This window comes from Hylobates moloch, unplaced genomic scaffold (assembly GCF_009828535.3).
Source record: "Hylobates moloch isolate HMO894 unplaced genomic scaffold, HMol_V3 SCAFFOLD_9, whole genome shotgun sequence".
NCBI classification, from domain to species: domain Eukaryota; kingdom Metazoa; phylum Chordata; class Mammalia; order Primates; family Hylobatidae; genus Hylobates; species Hylobates moloch.
Genome location: NW_026652284.1, coordinates 26080688 through 26102822, shown reverse-complemented (window position 1 = coordinate 26102822; position 22135 = coordinate 26080688). Strand labels below are relative to the sequence as shown.

Sequence of the window (22135 nt, the reverse complement as noted above, 5' to 3'; positions counted from 1 at the left end):
ACTTATTACCAATCACTTGTACATTGTGAGAGAAAAACACAAAATTGTGCTAACTGTTCTTAGTTTCTATTCATGATTAGATCTAAAACAGGCACTTAAGCCTCTTTCCTGGTATGTCTGATTTCCCAGCCTCTAAAATCATCTTAATTTTTATTCTCTCCCTCCTTTTCCCCTGCCTTCTCCCTTTTCCCTCCCTTTCCTGCTGTTTCCATTCACTCAGCTGTGGATCTTGCTCCCTAGTCCAAAGAGAGATTAGGGGCATCTCCCTTCTCTGTCACCAAATCTACCTACTTAATCTGCTTCTCTTGGATTTTGTTTGTCTTTCCTCTGAAATTCCCTTGCTCTTATCGAAGGCTAACCTCTCCAGTTGTTTGAAAGAACCCATCACCTTCATCTTTTCCTGCAATTATCTCTTCTTTTACCTTCAGCAATTTTTTTACTATGATAAAATACACACAATATACAATTTACCATTTTAAGTGTACAGTTTAGTGGCACTAAGTACAATCACTTTGTCTTGCAACCATCACTACCATTCATCTCTAGAACTTTAGTCATCTTTCCATACTGAAATTCCATGTTCACTAAACAATATTCTCCATTCCCCCATCTCCAGCTCCTGGCAACCACCATTACTTTCTGTCTGCATGATTGTGACTGCTCTAAGTACCTCACAGAAATGGAGTCATACAGTATTTGTCCTTTTGTGATTCATCATGATGTCTTTAAGGTCTATCCATTTGTAGCATGTGTCAGAATTTCCTCTTTTTAAGGCTCAGTAATACTCCATTGTGTGTCTGTTCCGCATTTTCTTTATCCATTCACCTGTTGTTTGTGTTGTTAATAGTTCTTTTGAATGAGAAGGAGGTATTTTTCATGCCACTTTATGGACTTGGATGTTGTTGGGTTTTTTTGGTCATTTTATTTTAGAGCAATTGTTTTTTCATGGTGTATTCATTGTTAAGCAAAATTTATGTTTATATAACTTTGAAAATAATTATATTTTGAGGCAGTATGTCATTTCTCTAAGGATAATAATTTAAATATTTAACAAGTGCTAGAGTTAATTCACTGTCTTGGTGCTGTTGTTTCTATTTATTCTCTAGATGCTCAGTTGAGTATGTACGGGATGTTGCTATAGCATAATATTCTAGGACCATTGGGTTTTAGGAACTGGTCCAGTGGATACTGGATCATAGAAATATCACCACTTTCTAAGATATAGAATCTACAAATAGTCTTCAACAGTGGGTGTAACAGTGAACCTCAGACTTAACCAGGTACATGTAGAAGTCAAACTAGTTATTGATGTCAGAAAAATTCTGGTTCAATTTTATGCCCTTCTCCTGGTAATTCTATGTAAGTAGGTGTGAGATGGGGTCTAGAAGTCTGTATTTTTATTAACTATTCAGGTCATTATAATAAATCACCCAGTTTGGGAAACTGACACAACTATTCCATATAATTTATTGTCCTTACCCTTCAATTTCCATAATCACATCTTAGTACATTAAGTTCTATTACAAAAATATAAACATTTGAGTAACAAGATAAAAATGAACCTTACTTGGGGATTTAGCTTTAAAATTAATTACAAATGAGGAAAAATTATTTGAACATTCAAAATATACCATTAAAGCTGGCCACTGTGGCTCACACCTGTAATTCCAGCACTTTGGGATGCTGAGGCAGACGGATTGCTTGAGACCAGGAGTTTGAGACCAGCTTGGGCAACATGATGAAACCCTATCTCTACAAAAATTACAAAAATTAGCTGGGTGTGGTGGCACATGCCTGTAGTCCCAGCTGCTTGGGAGGATGAGATAGGAAGATCACTTGAGCCCAGGAGGTCAAAGCTGCGGGAGCCATGATCGAGCCACTGCACTCCAGCCTGGGTGACAGAGTGAGACCCTGACTCAAAAAAACAAAAACCAACCAAACAATAATAAATAAATATATACCATTAAAAAAAAACCCTTATTATACTTGAATATTAGAAGTCAGTTTCAGAAATGATACGAGAACTTTGTAAATTCTGGTGCTATGTATTTTTTATATAAGCAACATTTCTTTTTACAATTTTGCTGTGTAGAAGCTACTCTTACCTTTGATTAGTCAGCATTATCTTTCCGGATATATGGAACCTCTGGTACAGTGTCTTCCACCTCTCCCTAGAGTGTAGAAGAACAAAGCAGGTTTCTTTCTAGGGTGCATGAATGTAGGAATGATGCCTGGGCTTTGAAGAAGTTGTAATATAATAACAGTTACAGTTAAAGTTTGCTTACTATGTTCTAGCGTTGCTCTAAACATTAACTTATTAGTCCTCCTAACAGCCCTGTGAGCTAGGTTTCATTTTTATTCTCGTTGACGGATGTAGAAAGGGGGGAACAGATAAGTTCAGTGACTTGTCCAAGGTCATAGGGCTAGTTATTGGCAGAGTAGAATATGAACTTGAGCGGTCCCTGACTCTAGAACCACCACTCCTAACCACTGTGCTATAATGGGAGATAATAACTGAAGAAGGAAAAGTAGAGTAGATGGAAAAGGGAGAACATTTTGAAGAATGAAAGTTAGGACAATCTTCATTCCAGAATTTCTGTGGAATCTCCCCAGCATTAAACTATCTAACATAATGACTTGTCCTCCCAGTTTATGTGACTTATCATTCGCAATTTCTCTTAATTTTCCTTATAAGTTAAAAAAAAATGATGTTGCTTAGTCCTGGCTATAATAACAAATAGAAAATGAGGTGTTTGTGTTTTATTTAACTGGGAGATAAGAGAAATATAGTAGAATGAATCCTCAAGGTTTAGAACCCCTGCTTGGAAACAAACGTATAATTTTTGTTTGTTTGTTTGTTTGTTTTGTTTTTGAGACAGAGTCTCACTGTGTCACCTAGGCAGGAGTGCAGTAGTGCCATCTCCAATCACTGCAACTTCTGCCTCCCGGGTTCAGGCGATTCTCAGGCCTCAGCCTCCCGAGTAGCTGAGACTACAGGCGTTCACCACAACGCCTGGCTAATTTTTGTATTTTTAGTAGAGACGGGGTTTTGCCATCTTGGCCAGGCTGGTCTCAAACTCCTGATCTCAAGTGATCCGCCCGCCTCAGCTTCCCAAAGTGCTGGGATTACAGGTGTGAGGCACCGCACCCGGCCCAAACGTGTAATTTGAAAACACTTCTCATATGATTATGGTTTGTAGCTGATCGAGAACAACTGTCTGAAATCAAACATCTCCCTACCTTCCTGTGGTACTTCGGGAGCAAGTTAACAGAGCACTGTTGCACAGAATGGTGACTGTAATAAATAATATAGCATTGTATATTTCAAAATTGCTAAAAGCATAGAACTTAAGTGTTTTCACATACTTTTTTTCACAAAAAAGTGAAAGGTGTTTTATATATCAAAACATCACATTGTACCCCATAAACATATAATATATACAGTTTTAAAAAAGTGGCAGAGCGATGTTTTACCATATGGTGTTAAAGAAAAATCTGACTTGCCAATGACTTAGCTGGAATTTCTGAATTATATAAAAACTAAAGGGATCTAGAGATATAAGAAAGAACAGTAGGCTGGGCGTGATGGCTCACACCTGTAATCCCAGCACTTTGGGAGGCTGAGGCGGGTGGATCACAAGGTCAGGAGTTCAAGACCAGCCTGATCAACATGGTGAAACCCTGTCTCTACTAAAAATACAAAAATTAGCTGGGCATGGTGGCGTGCACCTATAATCCCAGCTACTCAGGAGGCTGAGGCAGGAGAATCGCTTGAACCCAGGAGGCAGAGGTTGCAGTGAGCCGAGATCGCACCACTGCACTCGAGCCTGGGTGAAAGAGTGAGACTCCATCTCAAAAAAAAAAAAAAAAAAAAAGAAAGAACTGTAGAATGCTGAGGGTACTAGCTCTGGCCTGAGCTCTCTTCAAGTAGTTATTAAAAATCAACAATAAAGATATCATGAAGATTTACTTTGCCTCTTACTTGTATAGCCTAGGAGGAAATGGGTTTGATCTCATCTCTTTTAGCAATGCAGCAAATCAGTCAGGGGCTAATGTATTCATTTTGGTTCTCCCAGTCAAGTAAGCAATCCAGATGTCAGTGATCAGAAGCCTGAAACGTCAAGCCTTGCTTCAAACCTTCCCATGTCAGAGGAAAGTAAGTACCATATTCTGTGCATGATTGAACAGATATTCCTATAACTAGTAATGCTTTTCTTATAGAGTTGGTTTTTCATAATTGCCTTGTTTGTCCCAAAATATCCAGAAGGCTCTCCCATCCTTGTTTTTGTGTGTGTTTATCCTTGAGCCCTCCTGTAAGCTTTATTGACAGACCAGCTGAGAAAAGGTCACATGGAATCCACTCACCCGAGGGGTCACACTCCATGATTTTATTTTTGTTTTGAGATTGGATGTTCTAAAGGTAATAGTGTCTTACAGAAAATCAGAGACAATTATACTTAACCATATATACTTCCTATGTATATTTTTTAAAAAGGTGTAACTTTTTTTAAAAGGTGTATCTTGAGTTCTATATAGTGTTTCCTCCAAGGTGATTCGATTCTGGTGGTTCTCAGACCTTTAGCCTACATAAGAATCATCTAGAATACTCGTTTGTAATGTAGAATTCTAGTTTCACCTCCAATGATTATCCTTCAGTAGATCTGATGTGGATAGGGAATCTGCATTTTTGACAAGTTAGCCAGATGATTCTGGTCCATGTGGGAAACTGTCCATATTGTGGAAAACCACTCTAATCGATAAAATGTCTCCTCTAATTTCTTGAATATCCCACTCATCCCCAAGAAAAAGACCTGTTCCCTAAAATCTTATACTTTACATACTTCAGGGTCAGGAAGTAAGTAAGTTGAGTATTCTTGCTTCTTCCAAATAATTTCCTTTTTTCCTTCAAATACTTTGGTTCAGCTGGGCATGGTGGATCTTGTCTGTAATCCCAACACTTTGGGAGTCTGAGGCAGGAGGATCACCTGAGGCCAGGAGTTTGAGATCAGCCTGGGCAACAAAGTAAGACCTCCTCGCTACAAAAAATAAAATAAAATAAAATAAATAAAAATTTTGGTTCATTTGAAGTCTACATTTATACTTCCCCTACCTTTCTATTTTTACTTTAGACTGTCATCCTATTCATTCTGTTCTTTATTTTTTTTTATGTTTTTTGAGATGGAGTCTTGCTTTGTTGCCCAGGTTGGAGTGCAGTGGCGCAATCTTGACTCACTACAACCTCTGCCTCCTGGGTTCAAGTGATTGTCCTGCCTCAGCCTCCCAAGTAGCTGGGATTACAGGCGCATGCCACCATGCCCAGCTACTTTTTGTATTTTTTTGTTGTTGTTTGTTTGTATTTTTTTGAGATGGATTTTCGCTCTTGTCACCGAGGCTGGAATGCAATGGCGAGATCTCCGCTCACTGCAACCTCTGCCTCCTAGGTTCAAGCCGTTCTCTTGACTCAGCCTTCCGAATAGCTGGGATTACAGGCACACACCATCACGCCTGGCCAATTTTTGTATTTTTAGTAGAGATGGGGTTTCACCATGTTGGCCAGGCTGGTCTCGAACTCCTGACCTCAAGTGATCTGCCGGCCTCAGCCTCCCAAAGTGCTGGGATTACAGGCATGAGCCACCACACCCAGCCGTTTCCTTCTTGTCAGGATGTAAGCAGTATACTTGCTCCTGTCAGATATAGAGCCTATTATTTGTGTTTCATATGCTATCCATTTTTACCTTTCCCAAGGACTTTGGTACTATAGTTTTCCTGCCACCACTTGTGTGTCATCACTGTCTTCTCTTTTTGTCCTTCCTGTCAGTAAAGAAACATCTTACCATTTTAAAACATAAACACTGCTCCCCCCACCCCCCGCCCTTGGCTCCACATCTGTTACTAGTTATGGACCTTCTCTTTGTTCTGTGACATATCAGAACTTCTGCAAGAGTTGCCCTCACTTGCTTTTTCACCTCCCATTCACTTTTCCAGCCTCTCAAATTTAGCTTCTGTCCTCACTCTTCCAATGAAACTGCTGTCGTCAAGGCCATTAGTTATTTTCATGTTGTAAATTCTAGAATACATTTCTCCTCACATTCTCACTCTCACGACTTTTCCTCCCACCTTTCCCCTTTGATGGCCCTTCTTTGGTGGGCCTCAGGGCTTAATTCTAAGTACCATCTTTTTTCTTTTGGGATTCTCCCATCCATTACATTACTTTAAATATCTTGTACATGGTTAATGAATTCCATATTGATATTTCCAGTCTGACTTCTCCCCGATTTCATTTATGTATCAAACTGCCTGTTTGACATCTTTACTGGAAGGAAAATCATACCTAAGATGTTCAAAAAAGAACTTTCGATTCCTTTAGCCCCCATGACATACACTTTTCTCCCAAACTTGCCCATCTTAGGAAGTGGTATTACTCTCCGTCTAATTGCTCAAACTAAAAACCTAGGAATCGTCTTGTGTTCCCCATTTTCCTCATTCTCTACGTCAAATCCATCAGAATGTCCTGTTAGTATTACCTTCAGAATATATTTCAACTTCTTTGCCTCATCCCCACTGTTGCTATTCTAGTCCAAGCCGGCATATTACTTACTTGATTCTCCTATAGTATAATAGGATATTATATCTTGACTGTTTATAATCATTTTGTGGTTCCCAAGTACTGCCAAGATCAAGTCTCATTCATTCTCCAGAGAAGTGAAAATTGGCCTCAGTCTCCTAGGATGTTGTTGATTCCTTCCAGAATTAAATTAAATTGGAGGAAGATAACGGTTTGAGTTTTTTAATGTATGTGTCAACTGAGAACCATTGTGTAGAATTCAAATAAACTTACCTTACATTCTTTGCAATGGATTGTCAAAACTTTAGATCTAATTGACATCTCCTTCATTTTTGTCAAAATGATTAGAGGTGAATGTGATCTCCAATAATTATTTTTAAATACCTCAAACAATAGCATTGGACAAGCTCTTCTGTAATAAACTCACAGGTGTTGATTTGTCTTGCTCTTGAGCATTTGAGTTGGCCCCTCATCTGCTTTTGATCAGGGTTCTCTTTTTGGGTCAGGCACTCTTCCAGGGAACCTAATTAGACATAAAGTTAATTGGTTCACTTTTAATGAGATATTTACAGCGTTCATACCAGAAGTAGTAATCATGAGGGCCAAGCCTTCATAGCAGCTATTCCAGATGAAGTCATGGGCGTCAAGAGGACAATAGCTGGAAAAGTCTTCGAGAGTTCATCAGAGCATCACATCAGTTCCTCATGTCTGTCTCTGGTTTGCCAAACTTAAAGCCTTCACTACAAAACAGAAAAAATAGTAGTATAGAAGCATACTTGTATCTCTTCTGCTGTTGATTATGCATAGCAGTAGCAGTGGTTTTAAAATAAGGTTGGGTGCTTCCCCCAAATCTGTTTTCCTGCAAGTCATTCTTAAGGCTTTTACTCAATATAGTAAGCACTTAAAGAACAAATAAGCTGAAGTAGAATAATGTGGTTTTCTAGACATAGAGCTTGCTTTTTAAGTTTGCCTATCAGCATAGCTGAGAGCTTAGGAGGTTGCTTCATCTATTATTTTAGATCAGTAATGGGTAAAGGTAGAGATCCTTACCAACCTTCAGCTCTTTTCCATACCCCACCCTTCTTTTTTTAACTGCCTCTGGAAGTCTGTAAACACATGTATAAACAAAAAAGTGAGATATTTTCTACCACATAGTCTTTCTATCTGGTGTCCAAGCTGTATTCCGTTAATTAGTTTGAAAGACTATACAGTGAGATGTGCAGTTTTCCCATTCCATTTTCGAAAGGTTCTAACTTTTTAACCTGGTGATATTATCTTTCTTTCAGTTATGACATGCACCGATTACATCCCTCGCTCATCCAATGATTATACCTCACAAATGTATTCTGCAAAGTAAGTTGAATAATTATTTCCAAAATGCATATGCTTTTTCTGTAGATTCATTGCAAAATTTAATATTATTTTTCCTCTAAAATGATAGATGTTTAAATTATTTTTACCTCTCTTATTCTATCGTCATTCCAGTTTTTAATTCCCTCTAAATATAGTCTATGTAGTATCCTTTTAAAAAGTAGATGGTTGCCTGCAATGGATCATTTTACACAAAAGCTTACTCTAAAATGAGTAGGCACTGAACATGCAAAATAGTGTTAGTGATCAACCATATCATTGATTGACCTCTGATCATTCTCTCTGTCCTGTACCTTGACATATAGTGTACAGATTAATAAAAACAAGACTGAATTTCTCAGTCCAGTCTGTGTTCAGTTTTTTTTTTTTCTTTTTAAGACAGAATCTTGCTCTGTTGCCCAGGCTGGAGTGCAGTGGCACGATCTTGGCTCACTGCAACCTCCACCTCCTGAATAGCTGGGACTACAGGCATGCCACCACGCCCAGCTAATTTTTGTAATTTTTGGTAGAGATGGGGTTTCACCATGTTGGCCAGGCTGTTTTTAAACGGCTGACCTCAGGTGATCTGCCTGCCTCCCAAAGTGCTGGGATTACAGTCGTGAGCCACCACGCCCAGCCTGTGTTCAGTTTCTTGATTGAGGAATGTCCTCAGAGTAGAACCGGGCTTGAAGTTAGACAGGTTTGGTGGATTAAAGTCACTAAGAGGTTATGTTTTGGGCCTTCGTGGGGTAAGATCAGCATTAATATCAGCCAGGTTTTTCATCTCCAAGGTGGGTAGGTGCAGAACAGTGTGTATACCAAGCTACCTATTGTGCATAATAAAGAATGGACCTATGCATACAAAGACACATACAAGTGCATTTATTAAGCCAGGATATGTTCTTATGTGCTTACAGCTGCTGGATACATAAAGAAATTGGTAACAAAAGCAAGAGATACTTTATGGAGCTGTTATAAAAAGGAAAACTCTTTCTTTTCCCTGGTTATATCTGTTTTTACCTTTTGAATTTTCATTAGTTAAAAAATAAACTAATTAAAAAGTCAACCCAATCAGTTCCTCTAATTTTTAATCTGGTATTAACACTAATGGTGTCCTTGGGCTAATCATTTTCATGTGACTTTCTTCTGTGAAATGACTGAACCTATTCTCTGAGATTATTATGAAGAAATTAGATACTAAATGTGAAAACACATTTGAGCTTTGGGCTACAAAGACTCTGTTTGAAAAAGGACATTATGGTCTTTACCATATCTGAAGATTAATCCATTTAAGGTCACTAAGATTTAAATCATTCCCGTGTGACTTTAGTAACAACTCTAACCTGAGCTATTTCCTGGACTCCGATCTGGCTAAGAAGAATAGATATTTTTTAATTCAGTTTTTTAGAATCTACTGAGATGTGAATATGTTGCAGATTCCAAATTCATTTATTCATTCAGAAAGTATTTGCATACCTGCTACATTCAGAATTCCTTATTAGCTATCTTAATTATTCTATCTTAATTCAGACCTTTTTATTACTTACCTGAACTGTTTTTTAACTGGATCTCCATTTCCAGTTTCTCCTCCCTTTCTAAACCATTTTACAAAGCAGTGTCAAAATAATCTTTATTAAAGAACAGCTCTGATCTTGTCACTCTTTGCTCAATAATTTCAGTGGCTCTCAGTTTCAGATTTGCCTTTTAGCCTGGAATTCAAGGTCTTTGCTTCCTTTCTCTCGCTACTTCTCTTAATACACTTCCCTTAGTTATCTGTGCTCTTTGCAGGCGGAAGCCCTTGCTTTCCTTACTCTGTACCCTGGCAGGGCTTTTTTCTTGTCCTAGAACACCCTTTCTCTCCCAATTCTGTACCTTTTATCTGCTCAGTTAGTATATCACTTCTTTATGGTCTTTCTTCATCTTCCTCTTCCCCCAAAGGTGAAAAAAAAAAAAAAAAATTCCCCTTTAAAACACCCCCTGCTATATTTTATTATGCTTACATGGTACAAATAGCATTTTCTTTTTTACTTATATATACAGTGTAACTCACCAAATGAAATAATTGGTATCTAAAAATTCAGTGCAATATCATGGATGAAATGATTATATCTGCTAGCTAGTGTAAAGTCCCAGGAGTTTCACTGCTGAAATCTCTAGCTGTCCCTGATATGGTGGCACCAACTAGTGGCAGTATGCCCTGACTTAAATATCATCGAGGAGATTGAGTCCTGTCTGGAACTTCCCAGATTTTGTTACTTACCTGGGTTCTGTTTTGTAGACTTGATTTGAGGATATTGGAACCCATCTCTACTTCCATTTCTTGATGTGTTTGCTTGCCTTTTCTCCACCAGCCTCACCCGCTTTTCCAGTCTCACTTTCCCTCTCAGAACTTTAGTTTGGTTCAAGGGGCGGGGTGGAGAATGACAGCCAATTGCCAATCTTGTTCTCTTAGTTTTCTATTATATTAGGATTTTATTCTAGATGTAGGCATAAGGGCATGAACGAGTTTAATCCATCCTTGTGTCTCACATAGGGCCATGCATGTAGCACACTAGAAATGTTTGTAGGATAATTGGAACTTGGAGGGATGTTTGGAACTATTAAATTTTTCATAAAATTGTTCCTTGGGTTGATGATAGTAGAACCTGGAAAGGAGGAAAGGCTTCTACTTTCTGATCATAAGAGCCATTTTAGGCCGGGCGCAGTGGCTCACACCTGTAATCCCAGCACTTTGGGAGGCCGAGGCAAGTGGATCACTTGAGGTCAGGAGTTCGAGGCCAGCCTGGCCAACATGGTGAAACACCATCTCTACTAAAAATATGAAAATTAGCCAGGCGTGGTGGTGAGTGCCTGTAATCCCAGGTACTTGGGAGGCTGAGACAGAAGAATTGCTTGAACCAGGGAGGTGGAGGCTGCAATGAGCTGAGATCATGCCACTGCACTCCAGCCTGGGCGACAGAGCAAGACTCCGTCTCAAAAATAAAAAATTTTAAAAAAGAGCCATTTTGTGTGGAAGATTAGTCTCCTTGTTGCAGATTCTTTGCTGTTAGTGGTGGTAGCTATTTTACCTATTTTTTCGTTACTAAAGTAAATCACACAAAAGTTTTTGTTTTCTTGAAATTTTCTAGACCTTATGCACATATTCTCTCAGTTCCTGTTTCGGAAACTGCTTACCCTGGGCAGACTCAATACCAGACACTACAGCAGACTCAACCCTATGCTGTCTACCCTCAGGCAACCCAAACGTATGGACTACCTCCTTTTGGTAAGGCACTCTATTGTAAACAATTTCTAAGAATGTTGATTTTATTCCCCAGAAACTTTGATCAGCCATGCGTCATTCTTTACAGAGCACTTGGTTACATATGTGGTTGGGTATGCAAATTTGCAACAGTATGTTTGATGCACGTAATAAAAAAATCATAGTTTTTCAGTACTCGTTTAGCTATTGTATATGTACTAAGTCTTGACCCTGAAGCTTGGAATCTTCAAGTGTTTGGTAAATTCTTTGAGGATTTGCTATCGATTTGACTTACTTTATATACAATGTAGTATGGTACTGTCATTAGGAAAGCATAATAAATATTTTTCAAGGTGGCCAATTTCTTGCTAAAACCAGGTAGTCTGAATATGTATCATAGTTTGCTCTTTGGTTTTTTTTTTTTTTTTTGCCAACTTCTCCCTCTCCTTTCTCCCCTAACCCCACCCAAAACTGATCAGATATTGTTCTGCTGAACCAAAAAGTCATTTTAGAATACCGGAAATCCCCAATTTTCTTATAATCTTATGTGCCTAGGGAGTTATTTTCATTGGTTTTAGGTGTCTTGGACATGAACTATAAATTAAAATGATTTATCAGAAGTCACTTTAAGGTTCTTTGGGCACTTAATATCTGTGCTTATTTTTTCTATGTGTGTAAATGCAGTGTGCTTCATTGCTCCTTCCCTGCTTTCCTGAAATGGGTGTCAGAAAATTAAAAGAATACTATATTATTTAAAAATATGTAATATGTAACAAAATTTTATTTCTATAGACTTTATTTAATCAAGCTACGAATTAGAAAAATTTTCCAGACAGATGACCACATAGATTCTGGATGTATTAATGTACCTGCATCTAGTTTCCGCATTCCTGTTTCTCCTGACCCATTTGGCTACTCTTTTATGATATTGGCAGCTTTCTTACTTTTAGGCTTGTTAGAATTCTTTGGCTCCTGGTAACTGCTAGAAACAAGAATTGGGAGTTATGTTTAATAGTAGTGGGGTTGATAACTTCATGTGAAATGGCAAACAAATTTTCTTGTTTCCCCGTTTGTATATCCATGTTTCCATGCTCGTTAGTACCAGCCAGGGTACTCAGATCTTATATTTATGATATGATTAACCAGCCAACACTGAATGGACCTTTTGAAAGGAGACCTCTCTGTGAATATGTTTGTGTTTATTTCTTTTTGGTTATTTAAAGCTGATTTTTCAACAGCTGAGTAATAATAGGCTAGCAATTATAATTTTTAAATTATAGTTTTTTAAATCTTCTGTTTTGATTTGAATTATTATTAGCAAGCCCAAGCCCTTTACAACAGTTGATCATTCCTGCTGTTCAATATTAAATACAACTCCTATTACATCTCTGAGCATGATTTATGGAATACCTAAGATAATTCTGTGTGTGTATGGATCCTAGATATAATTTTTTAAATGATCACTATATTTCCCTTAAACTATTATTATTATTTTGAGACAGAGTCTCGCTCTGTGCACCACCAAGCCTGCCTAATTTTTGTATTTTAGTAGAGACAGGGTTTCACCATTTTGGCCAGCTGGTCTTGAACTCCTGGCCTCAAGTGATCTGCCCAGCTCGGCCTGCCAAAATGCTGGGATTACAGGCATGAGCCACCACGCCTGGCCCCCTTTGGGCAGATCTCTTGAGGCTGAGAGTTCGAGGCCAGCCCAGCCAACATGGTGAAACCCTGTCTCTATTAAAAATACAAAAAAAAATTAGCTGGGCATGGTGGTGGGCACCTGTAATCCCAGCTACTCAGGAGGCTGAGGCATGAGAATCACTCGAACCTGGGAGACAGAGGTTGCAGTGAGCCGAGATGGCGCCACTGCACTCTAGCGTGGGCGACAGAGCAAGACTGTCTCAAAAAAAAAAAAACAAAAAACACACACATTAATACATTAAAAAAGAAAAAAATTCTGTAAAGTAAATAGATCTCTATTAAAACTTCAAAGGATACATGTTTATATTGTATGTTGGTAATATTGTTAATAACAGGCTCCTTTAATAATCTGGTTTTGTTTAATATTTGAGGGCAAGGAAGACTTGTGTTTCACAATTTCTTCTATCTAATTCAGGAAGAGATAATCATTAGCTTAAATTTGATTTTAAGTAACGTATGAGACTTACTGGAGAGAGATTTTGGTTGGGGTAATGTGAATGATAGAGATGGCATATTCTCAGAATTTACCAGAGAAATTATAAGAGAGATTTGTAAAACTTTTAAAAGTGACTGTATTTTGAAAAGTTGTTTTCTTGTGTTTTATTGTGTGGCTTTTTTTGGTAATGTGTTGAATTAAGTAGGAGAAAACACTTGATTTCTTTCTTTCGAAATCAAGATTTTGATACATTGTGTCATCTTAATGCTGCATGTTTTCAGATTAGCTAATTTGTTTTATTTCAGATGCAAATAGAACTTCAGAAAAATTCATTATAATAATATTACCTTGTCTCTATTATTTACTATAACAAGCTGTGTACTAAGAATAAGTATTTCACAGTGTATAGTATTGTCTCATGTAATCCTCAGAACAGCCCTAAGAAGTAAGCTAGCTTTATCCCTTTTTATAGGGGAGAAACTGAGAGTTAAATCATGTGCCCAAAGTTCATACAATTAGTAAAAGCCTGGGATTATAATTGAACCAGGATTGTTTCATTCTAGAAGTGCTTATAACTTCTATATTAAAAAGATGGTCTCAGAGTTGAGTTTGAAATTAAAAAGCTTCCTCCTCTTGAAGAAAGGAGAAAAGACTAGAAGAAATCTAAGAAGGCTATATGATGAGTAATCTTTTAAAGTAAAGAAATACTGATCATATTCTTTCCAGAGCTGTATACAAATGGAGTGGAATGGCAGAAAGGGGATTAGAAGTTTAACTTCTAGGAATCTGAAGGAGTATGTGTAAGGAAAAGGGTACTTGTTTAATGTTAGTGGTAGTCATAAAATATGCCTTTAGGTGCCACTGTTCTGATTTCTTTTAAAAGAACTTTAATGTGAGTTGGAGGAGTGGGTGATCTGCATTAAGAGCCTTAAGGATGTTCATTTCATTTGCCTCAGTAATTTCACTTCTGGGAATGTATCCTATGGAACTAATTAGAGATACCCACAAAAATGTGCTGACCAACATACTCATTGAAGCGTTATTTATAATATGAAAAAATTGAAAACCTAAAACTTGAATATTAAGGTATGTGTTAAATTATATATGGCTGCTGCATAGCCATTATAAATCATATTCTTAAAAAATATTTAGGGTCTTGAGAAAACAGTGTATTATTAATTGAAAAAAGCAGTATGTAATAGCAAAAACACAATGTTGTAATACCAATTTAGTATTTTAAAAAATACGTGTATAGCCAGGTGCGGTAGTGCATGCCTATAGTTCCAGCTACTTGGGAGACTGAGGTAGGAGGATCGCTTGAGCCCAGGAGTTCTGGGCTGTAGTGCGCTATGCTGATTGGGTATCTGCACTAAGTTCAGCATCAATTTGGTGACCTCCTGGGGGTGGGGGACCACCAGGTTGCCTAAGGAAGGGTGAACTGGCCCAGGTTAGAAACAGCAGGTTAAAACCCCATTGCTGATCAATAGTGGGATCATGCCTGTGAATAGCCACTGCACTCCGGCGTGGACAATGTAGTGAGACCTTGCCTCTAAAAAGAAAAAAAAAATGTGCATAAAGAATAATTGGAAGCAAAAAAGTGGCTGTTTTTCCTACAGACGTTTTAAAAAATATATACATATACTTTGTTTATAATCAGGAAAAGTACTTACATTAAATTACTTACTATTTATAATAGCTTATCCAAATGAGCTGCTCAATCAACAAGCCAAAATATCCTTTCACGTGCTTTTTCTAGCATTGGTGTGTATTTCAGTTCCTCACCAGACTAATCTCTAAGGAGCACTATACGAGTTACTATAAATTGAACTGATGAGATTAGTTTGGATAGTGACTAGTCAATAGTGAAGTACTTGTACTGAGAAACTTGGGTAGAGTTTGTGATAAGACCCCACTCTGGGGGCAGCAGGAAAGCACTCAGAGACAGACTGACTTTCCCATTGTTAGCCTGACGGTTTCTCTGCAGCAGGCTCTTGATGCTTAAAAGTACTTGAGAAACTTGGTAGTTGTTGGCATAGAGCAGTGGACTGGGAGTCAGGTAATTAGGGTTTGGTTTCCTTGTTTACTGTGAGCAGTAGTGCTGTGGAGTCAAACCATTGGGTCATGCTGCCTATTATCTGGAATTCTGGGAAGGGTGCTTTTAGAGGAAGATGATTTGTATGTCTGAAGAGCCAGGTCTACAGTGATGCTGGAGGTACTGTCCATATTGTCTTTTATTCCTCATAAAATAATTGTAGTTAAACATCTACTTTGTGTTTCTGGCCAAAGATATTCAAAACTAGCTAGCTATCTCCTACTTATTTTGGACATTTGTGTTCTAATTTTTAATCTTATAAGAGGGAGACTATCAAAACATTCTCAGTTGATCTATTCTTATTAATAAGGTATTATTTTCATATAGTGTAAAAATAAACATGTTTATAAATCTACCACCTTAGGGTCAAAACCTATTTGGAAAAAGAAATCACAGTGATGACAATAAATCTGAAAGTTATTGTGACATTGAAATAGCAATTTGTTTACCAAAAAGTGTGATATACAATCAGCAGGAATCATAGCACTGATATTCACATTTTATATCATAAATGTTTTAGAAATGACAATCTCAAATATTTTTATTGTTGAAAATCAAACATAGCAAGAATTTTAATTATGGCTAATCTGGACAAGACATATTTAAATGATCATGAATTATGATGGGGCAAACGCTTCTAATTCATGCCAGCGATGTCAGTATTCCTCAGTCTCTTAAAATAAGTTATTTCATGTGATTAATAGATGAGAAAAGAATATTACATTTTCTTTTTATGCATTAAGAGTTTGGGGCAAAGCCAGGCACAGTGACTCATACCTATAATCCCAGCACTTTGGGAGGTCAAGGCAGGAGGATCATTTAAGGCCAGGAGTTTGCAACCAGCCTAGGCAATATGACAAAACTTTGCCTCTGCAAAAATACAAAAAGTAGCCAGGCGTAGTATGCCTGTGGTCCCAACTATTCGGGGGTTTGAGGCAGGAGGATCCCTTGATCCCAGGAGGTTGAGGCTTCAGTGAGCTATAATTGCACCACTGCCCTCCAGCCTGGGCAACAGAGCAAGACCCTGTCTCAAAAAAATTAAAAAGCGATTATCATATCCCACTATTGGTCTTTCTAAGACTTTCATATTTCTCTTTACTATTCCTAAAAGTACTTATCAACAAATTGGACAAATCTGAGTTGCACTGAAGTATCTCAGTGTCCTGGTGAAGCAGAGGTTCTCATTCTCAAAGTATTATATTTTTAATTGCATATATGTGTTCATTGGCTATCAATTCAGTCACTCCTAGTTTATCAGAGTAGGAGCAAATAAATGAGATGAGTTAATGTTGAGTTTGAAGTCATGGCTAACCTTTGTATTGATGTCATACATGGAATGTGTTTGGTTGATGAACCTTCTTAGACCTAATTATCAGCTTCAACTACACTAACCCAGTAACCATAGCTATTCAGAACACAGTGAACAACCAGGCATTAAGATTTTTTGGGCCTGGCGTGGTGGCTCATGCCTGTAATCCCAACACTTTGGGAGGCTGAGGTGGGTGGAACTCCTGAGGTCAGGAGTTCGAGACCAGCCTGACCAACATAGTGAAACCCCATCTTTACTAAAAATACAAAATTAGCTGGGCATGGTGGTACATACCTGTAATCCCAGCTACTAGGGAGGCTGAGGCAGGAGAGTCGCTTGAACCCGGGAGGAGGAGATTGCAATGAGCTGAGATCATCGTGCCACTGTACTCCAGCCTGGGCAACAAGAGCGAAACTCCATCTTAAAAAAAGAAAAAAAAAAAAAGTTTTTTTTTTTTTTAAATAGGCTTTTATATAGCCAAAATTATCACCAAAAGCATGCACTTAAGAGTGTTTCACTCATAAGGAATATCCTTGGACTCTCATGCAGATGCAAAGCTTTGTTTATGGTTGCCTAGTTTATTGCAAATTAAAAGGCAGATACAGCTAAGGAAGTCAAGAAGTGACAGACCACAGAGGAAAAGCAGTGAAATTAGAACCTAAAAATCAGAACTATAATTAAGTTATATTTAGTATTAAACAATTGTCTTTACACATCACAATAGCCTCTGCAGTATCTCTGTAATATATATAGCACAGCACAGTTTTTATTTTTGAAACAGTAACTGAGAAAATCTAAAGGTATGTGTGCTATTTCCTCCCTGCTCAGAAGGCAGGAAAGGATATAAATATATTTTAGAAAGATTGTCACTCAGGAGCATTATGATAAAAAGAAAATAAAAATGAACAGCTATGATGTTTGTCAGTATGAGATAGATTAATATGTTCTAACTTGGAAAGATGAATCTTAGAGGTATTATGTGGAAAAGCAAATTATGTATACTATGTATAACACAGTCCTTGGCTGGCAGTGGCTCACGCCTGTAATCCCAACACTTTAAAAAGCCAAGGTAGAGGATTGCTTGAGGCCAGGAGTTCAAGACTGGCCTGGGCAACATAGCAAGACCCCACCTCTACAAAAAATTAGTCAAGTATAGTGGCACACGCCCATAGTCTCAGCTACTCCTGTAGCTGAGGCAAGAGGATTATTTGAGCCTAGGTGACAGAGGAAGACCCTGTCTCTTAACAACAACAACAACAACAACAAATCACAATCCCATTTTTGTTAAAAAGATTAGTGAATACATAGAACAAATCTGGACTGAGTGTAGTGGCTCATGCCTATAATCCCAGCACTAAAGGAGGCTGGGGCAAAAGGATCGCTTGAAGCCTGGAGTTCAGGACCAGCCTGGGCAACAAAGCAAAACCCTATCTTACTTAAAAAAAAGAAGAAATCATCTGGGTGACTCTTCTGCAAACTGTTAATAGTGGTTAAGTCTGGATGATGGGATTATATATGACTGTATTTTTTTCTAAATTATGTATTTCTGTAATGTTTTTAATTTACAAAAATAAGCAGGTATGTCTTTCCTAATCAGAAGAAACAAAAGTAACAAAATAACCAGCTTAAGAAGGCAGAGAAGTATTTAATATATTTTAGAAAAGTTTGGTCCTTGTTTAATGGGTAAGTGAATTTTAAACTTATATGGAATGTCTCCTACCTTGACAGTTTGGATAAATTATTTATCACTGTACATGAACATCAGGCACTCTTTGTAACATACTCCAGTTGGGTGTCAATAACTCTTTTTTTCTGAATCCTGGTCAATTTCCCCCAATCATTGAAATGAATTTATATACATATTGGGATTTGTGGCAAGCTTTTTGTTTATTTGGCCTCATCCCCTAATTCTTGGAAAGTGTTATTTGCTTGTGCTATATTACAAGTGGGAGATTCAATAATTTTCTCTTACAAGCAAATTTATTTTTGTTTTAAGATTTAGATTTTAAACCTACTGGCTGATATTTGAAAGCATAACCATGCTCCTCAGTCCCAGTGTATTGTTTGTAATTGGTCCAATTTATCTGATTCAGGTGCATTGTGGCCAGGTATGAAACCTGAAAGTGGTTTAATTCAGACTCCATCTCCAAGTCAACACAGTGTTCTTACCTGCACTACAGGGTTAACCACAAGCCAGCCAAGCCCAGCACATTATTCTTATCCCATTCAAGGTAAATAGGCATGGTTGTGTGTGTGTTTTTAAATTATTATTATTGTTTCTTGTTTTTAATCTACCTGTATCTCCAAACAAACAAATTGGATAATACAGGAGCTCTGTCTTCTAAAGTAGAAAGGGGGTCATACTTGGATTTGTGCATGCTTTTTGTGTTAGGCAAACCACAGCTTAGGAGTGTGGTTTATAAGTAGTTTAGCCTTTGAATGTGAGCTGCTTAATAGAATTGAAGCTTTCCCTTTTGCATGTTGGTGTCCAGAAAACGCCTTGATTTTGTTTTAGTCTATTTTCAGTGGCATTTTGTCCTATAAATGAGCAGAAGACTCCATGGGTTGGAATTTTGCTGACCTGTATGAATTGTCATAGCAGTATGTAAGGTGTGTACTGCTTTTCTGCTGTGTCTTTTGTCACACTTATACCCCATTTACTACTTGATGAGAGCATTTCTCTTGCTCAAGAAGTTCATTCTTAATTCTCTTTCAGGATAAAAAGCATAGTATTAAAGCTTAAGCTCTAAACGTCTTTACCTTCCAAGTTCTTCCTCTAACAGAGTTAGAATTATGACAGGACTATTAGGAAAGAAGACGAAAAACTCAAAAGACACTATGGAGTTAATTGCCTATTCTTCCAAATCCAGGGCAGGCAATTTGTCATTGCTTCAGACTGGGACTAGTATCCTTGTACCTGGCTTCTCATCTGCCTCTTTTCTCCTGATATTTCCCAGCTTTTAAATTGTATTTCTTATAAAATGGATAGTAGAGGGATTAGTATGGGATGTCAAAAACCTATCTGAGGTACTCTTAATGTATAAACTTTGGTGATGAAAAAACGTTTTAATGTAGGCTAATTAGATTTTGATTTTCAGCTTTAACTGTTTTCAGAAATGTTTGAAAACTGCTTCTCCTTGGTCCAGTGGAAACAGAACTGGTCTCTGTGTTCTGAGACCTTCCTCTGAGCTGCCTTTACCTCCTGTTGTTTACCAAGTCTCCTCTTTTCTTTACTTGTTTCCTCTTTTTTTTTTTTTCTCCCCTTGTCCTCTCCCTCTTCTTTCTTTCTAAGATGGGAACAAACCAGGAGGGAGAAACTTGAGAGAATGGCTTTGCCTGTCTTCTCCACCACTCCCTTTCATTTTTATAGAGTATTGCTCTATGGTTTTTTGTTTTGTTTTGTGACAGAGTCTCACTCTGTTGCCCAGCTGGAATGCAGTGGCACAATCATGGCTCACTGCAGCCTTCACCTCCCGGGCTAAAGTGATCCTCTCACCTCAGCCTCTCCAGTAGCTGGGACTGCAGGTGCACACCACCACACCCAGCTAATTTATTCTATATTTTTTTAGAGGCTGGAGCTCACTATATTGCCCAGGCTGGTCTTGAACTCCTGGGCTCAAGCAATCCTTCCACCCCAGCTTCCCAAAGTGTTAAAATTGTAGATGTGAGCCACCACACCTGGCCCTAGTATTTCTCTATGTTAATAGGCCTTTTGGGTTCAACCACAGGTAAGTCTAGTTGCCAAGTCTCTTCTCAACAGGTATATCTCTGATAACTTACACCTAGGTTGTGAAAGAAGACCAAAGGTTCTCTTAATACTCTACCAAAATGTAAAACCACCATTCCTCTGTAGTTATGTCTAGAATTTGAGGAATGTGATAGCTATGCTTATTTCTCACTCGTAAAACAAGAGGAATCACCTATTTGGGGTCTGTTAGGACCCATTGCTTTAAAAGAGTCATGAGGCTGGGCGTGGTGGCTCACGCCTGTAATCCCAGCACTTTGGGAGGCCAAGGTGGGCGGATCACCTGAGGTCGGGAGTTGGAGACCAGCCTGACCAACATGGAGAAACCCTGTCTGTACTAGAAATACAAAATTAGCCGGGTGTGGTGGCGCATGCCTGTAATCCCAGCTACTCGGGAGGCCGAGGTAGGAGAATTGCTTGAACCTGCAAGGCAGAGGTTGCAGTGAGCCGAGATCGCACCATTGTACTCCAGCCTGAGCAACAAGAGTGAGACTCTGTCTCAAAAAATAAATAGAAATTTAAAAAAATGAAAGAGTCATGAAAATATCCCTTAAACTTCACTAACCACTATTCTTATTTGTTATCTATTAGAACATTTTTTCCTTTGGATTGGCTAACCTTGTTTCCTTCATTTTGCTATTAATGACAATTGCAGGTATTTATGAAGTGCTTACTATGTTCTTGACATTTTTCTAAGCAGTGGATAGATGTTGCTCATGTAGTCCTCACAACAACCCAAACCTCATTTTACAGAGGGAGAGCCTGAGGCACAGAAAAGCTAAGTAGCTTATCCATAGTCACAGTATTCGCAAATAATTAAGGCAGGACATTAGCTGGGCATTCTGACCCCAGAGCATGAGTACAATATTTATGCTTTTCAGTATTGAGGTCACAGTATCAATATCAACTCTCCCATGATTGAGAACCTATGCTAACAAATATCTAAAATCACTTATCCTCCCTTTTTCTGGTTAATCTATTGGCCCATTTTATTGTTCATTAGCACAGGGTAGAAATTAAGGCAGAAGTTAACCATTAAGTTATCAATTTTTGCCATTCTGACAAAAAAATTGTTAGAAAAACAATTGGCTAAAATGAAACGTGGTATTGTTGGTATTACTGAAGTTTACCACTATCAATATTACTCTCCTCGCTGCTACTTTTCCCTTTCCTTTTAGCATGGATAGTGAATGTTAGCTATCCAGGGCTGTTTCTTTCCCCCTGCATAACTACCCAATTTTTTTTAAGTGTTCAAAACACCGCAAGCGTTCTGCAATTGACAGCAGCCCATCCTCCCTGGGGGAGTTAGGGAAATTATCTCAAAAACCTATTCTGCTTCTGGCTTGATTAACTCTAATCAGAACCTTTACTTTAGTTTGTACTTCGGTGGTACCATAATGAGAAGAGACTGCCTTTGTTTGCTCATAAAAATGTTTTGAATGAGTAGATCTGACTTCTGTAGTATCATCCTTTTCCTAGAGTATCTGGTGACTGTGTGGCCCTATCTTTGATCATTTTCTTCAGCTGAGATGTTTTAATTGGTTAAATAATATTCAAGCGGCAAAATTAATTTCAGAAATTTCAAAATTAATTTTAATTATATATATATTTTGAGACTGAGTCTTGCTCTGTCGCCCAGGCCGGAGTGCAGTGGCGTGCTCTCAGCTCACTACAACCTTTGCCTCCTGGGTTCAAG

At 38.1% G+C, this 22135-nt stretch overlaps 1 protein-coding gene across 3 annotated transcripts in view; it reads left to right on the top strand.

The window, feature by feature from the left end:
* EYA3 (EYA transcriptional coactivator and phosphatase 3) overlaps window positions 1-22135 on the top strand; it is a 124019-nt gene that overhangs the window by 44100 nt on the left and 57784 nt on the right. The window contains exons 4-7 of one of the 3 annotated variants that reach the window (XM_032759489.2): window positions 4077-4156; window positions 7852-7918; window positions 11044-11180; window positions 18788-18925. In XM_032759489.2, coding sequence (XP_032615380.1) covers window positions 4077-4156; window positions 7852-7918; window positions 11044-11180; window positions 18788-18925 — 422 coding nt within the window. The remainder of the gene's footprint in view (window positions 1-4076; window positions 4157-7851; window positions 7919-11043; window positions 11181-18787; window positions 18926-22135) is intronic. The other 2 variants (XM_032759491.2, XM_058444313.1) reach the window with 2 other exon arrangements.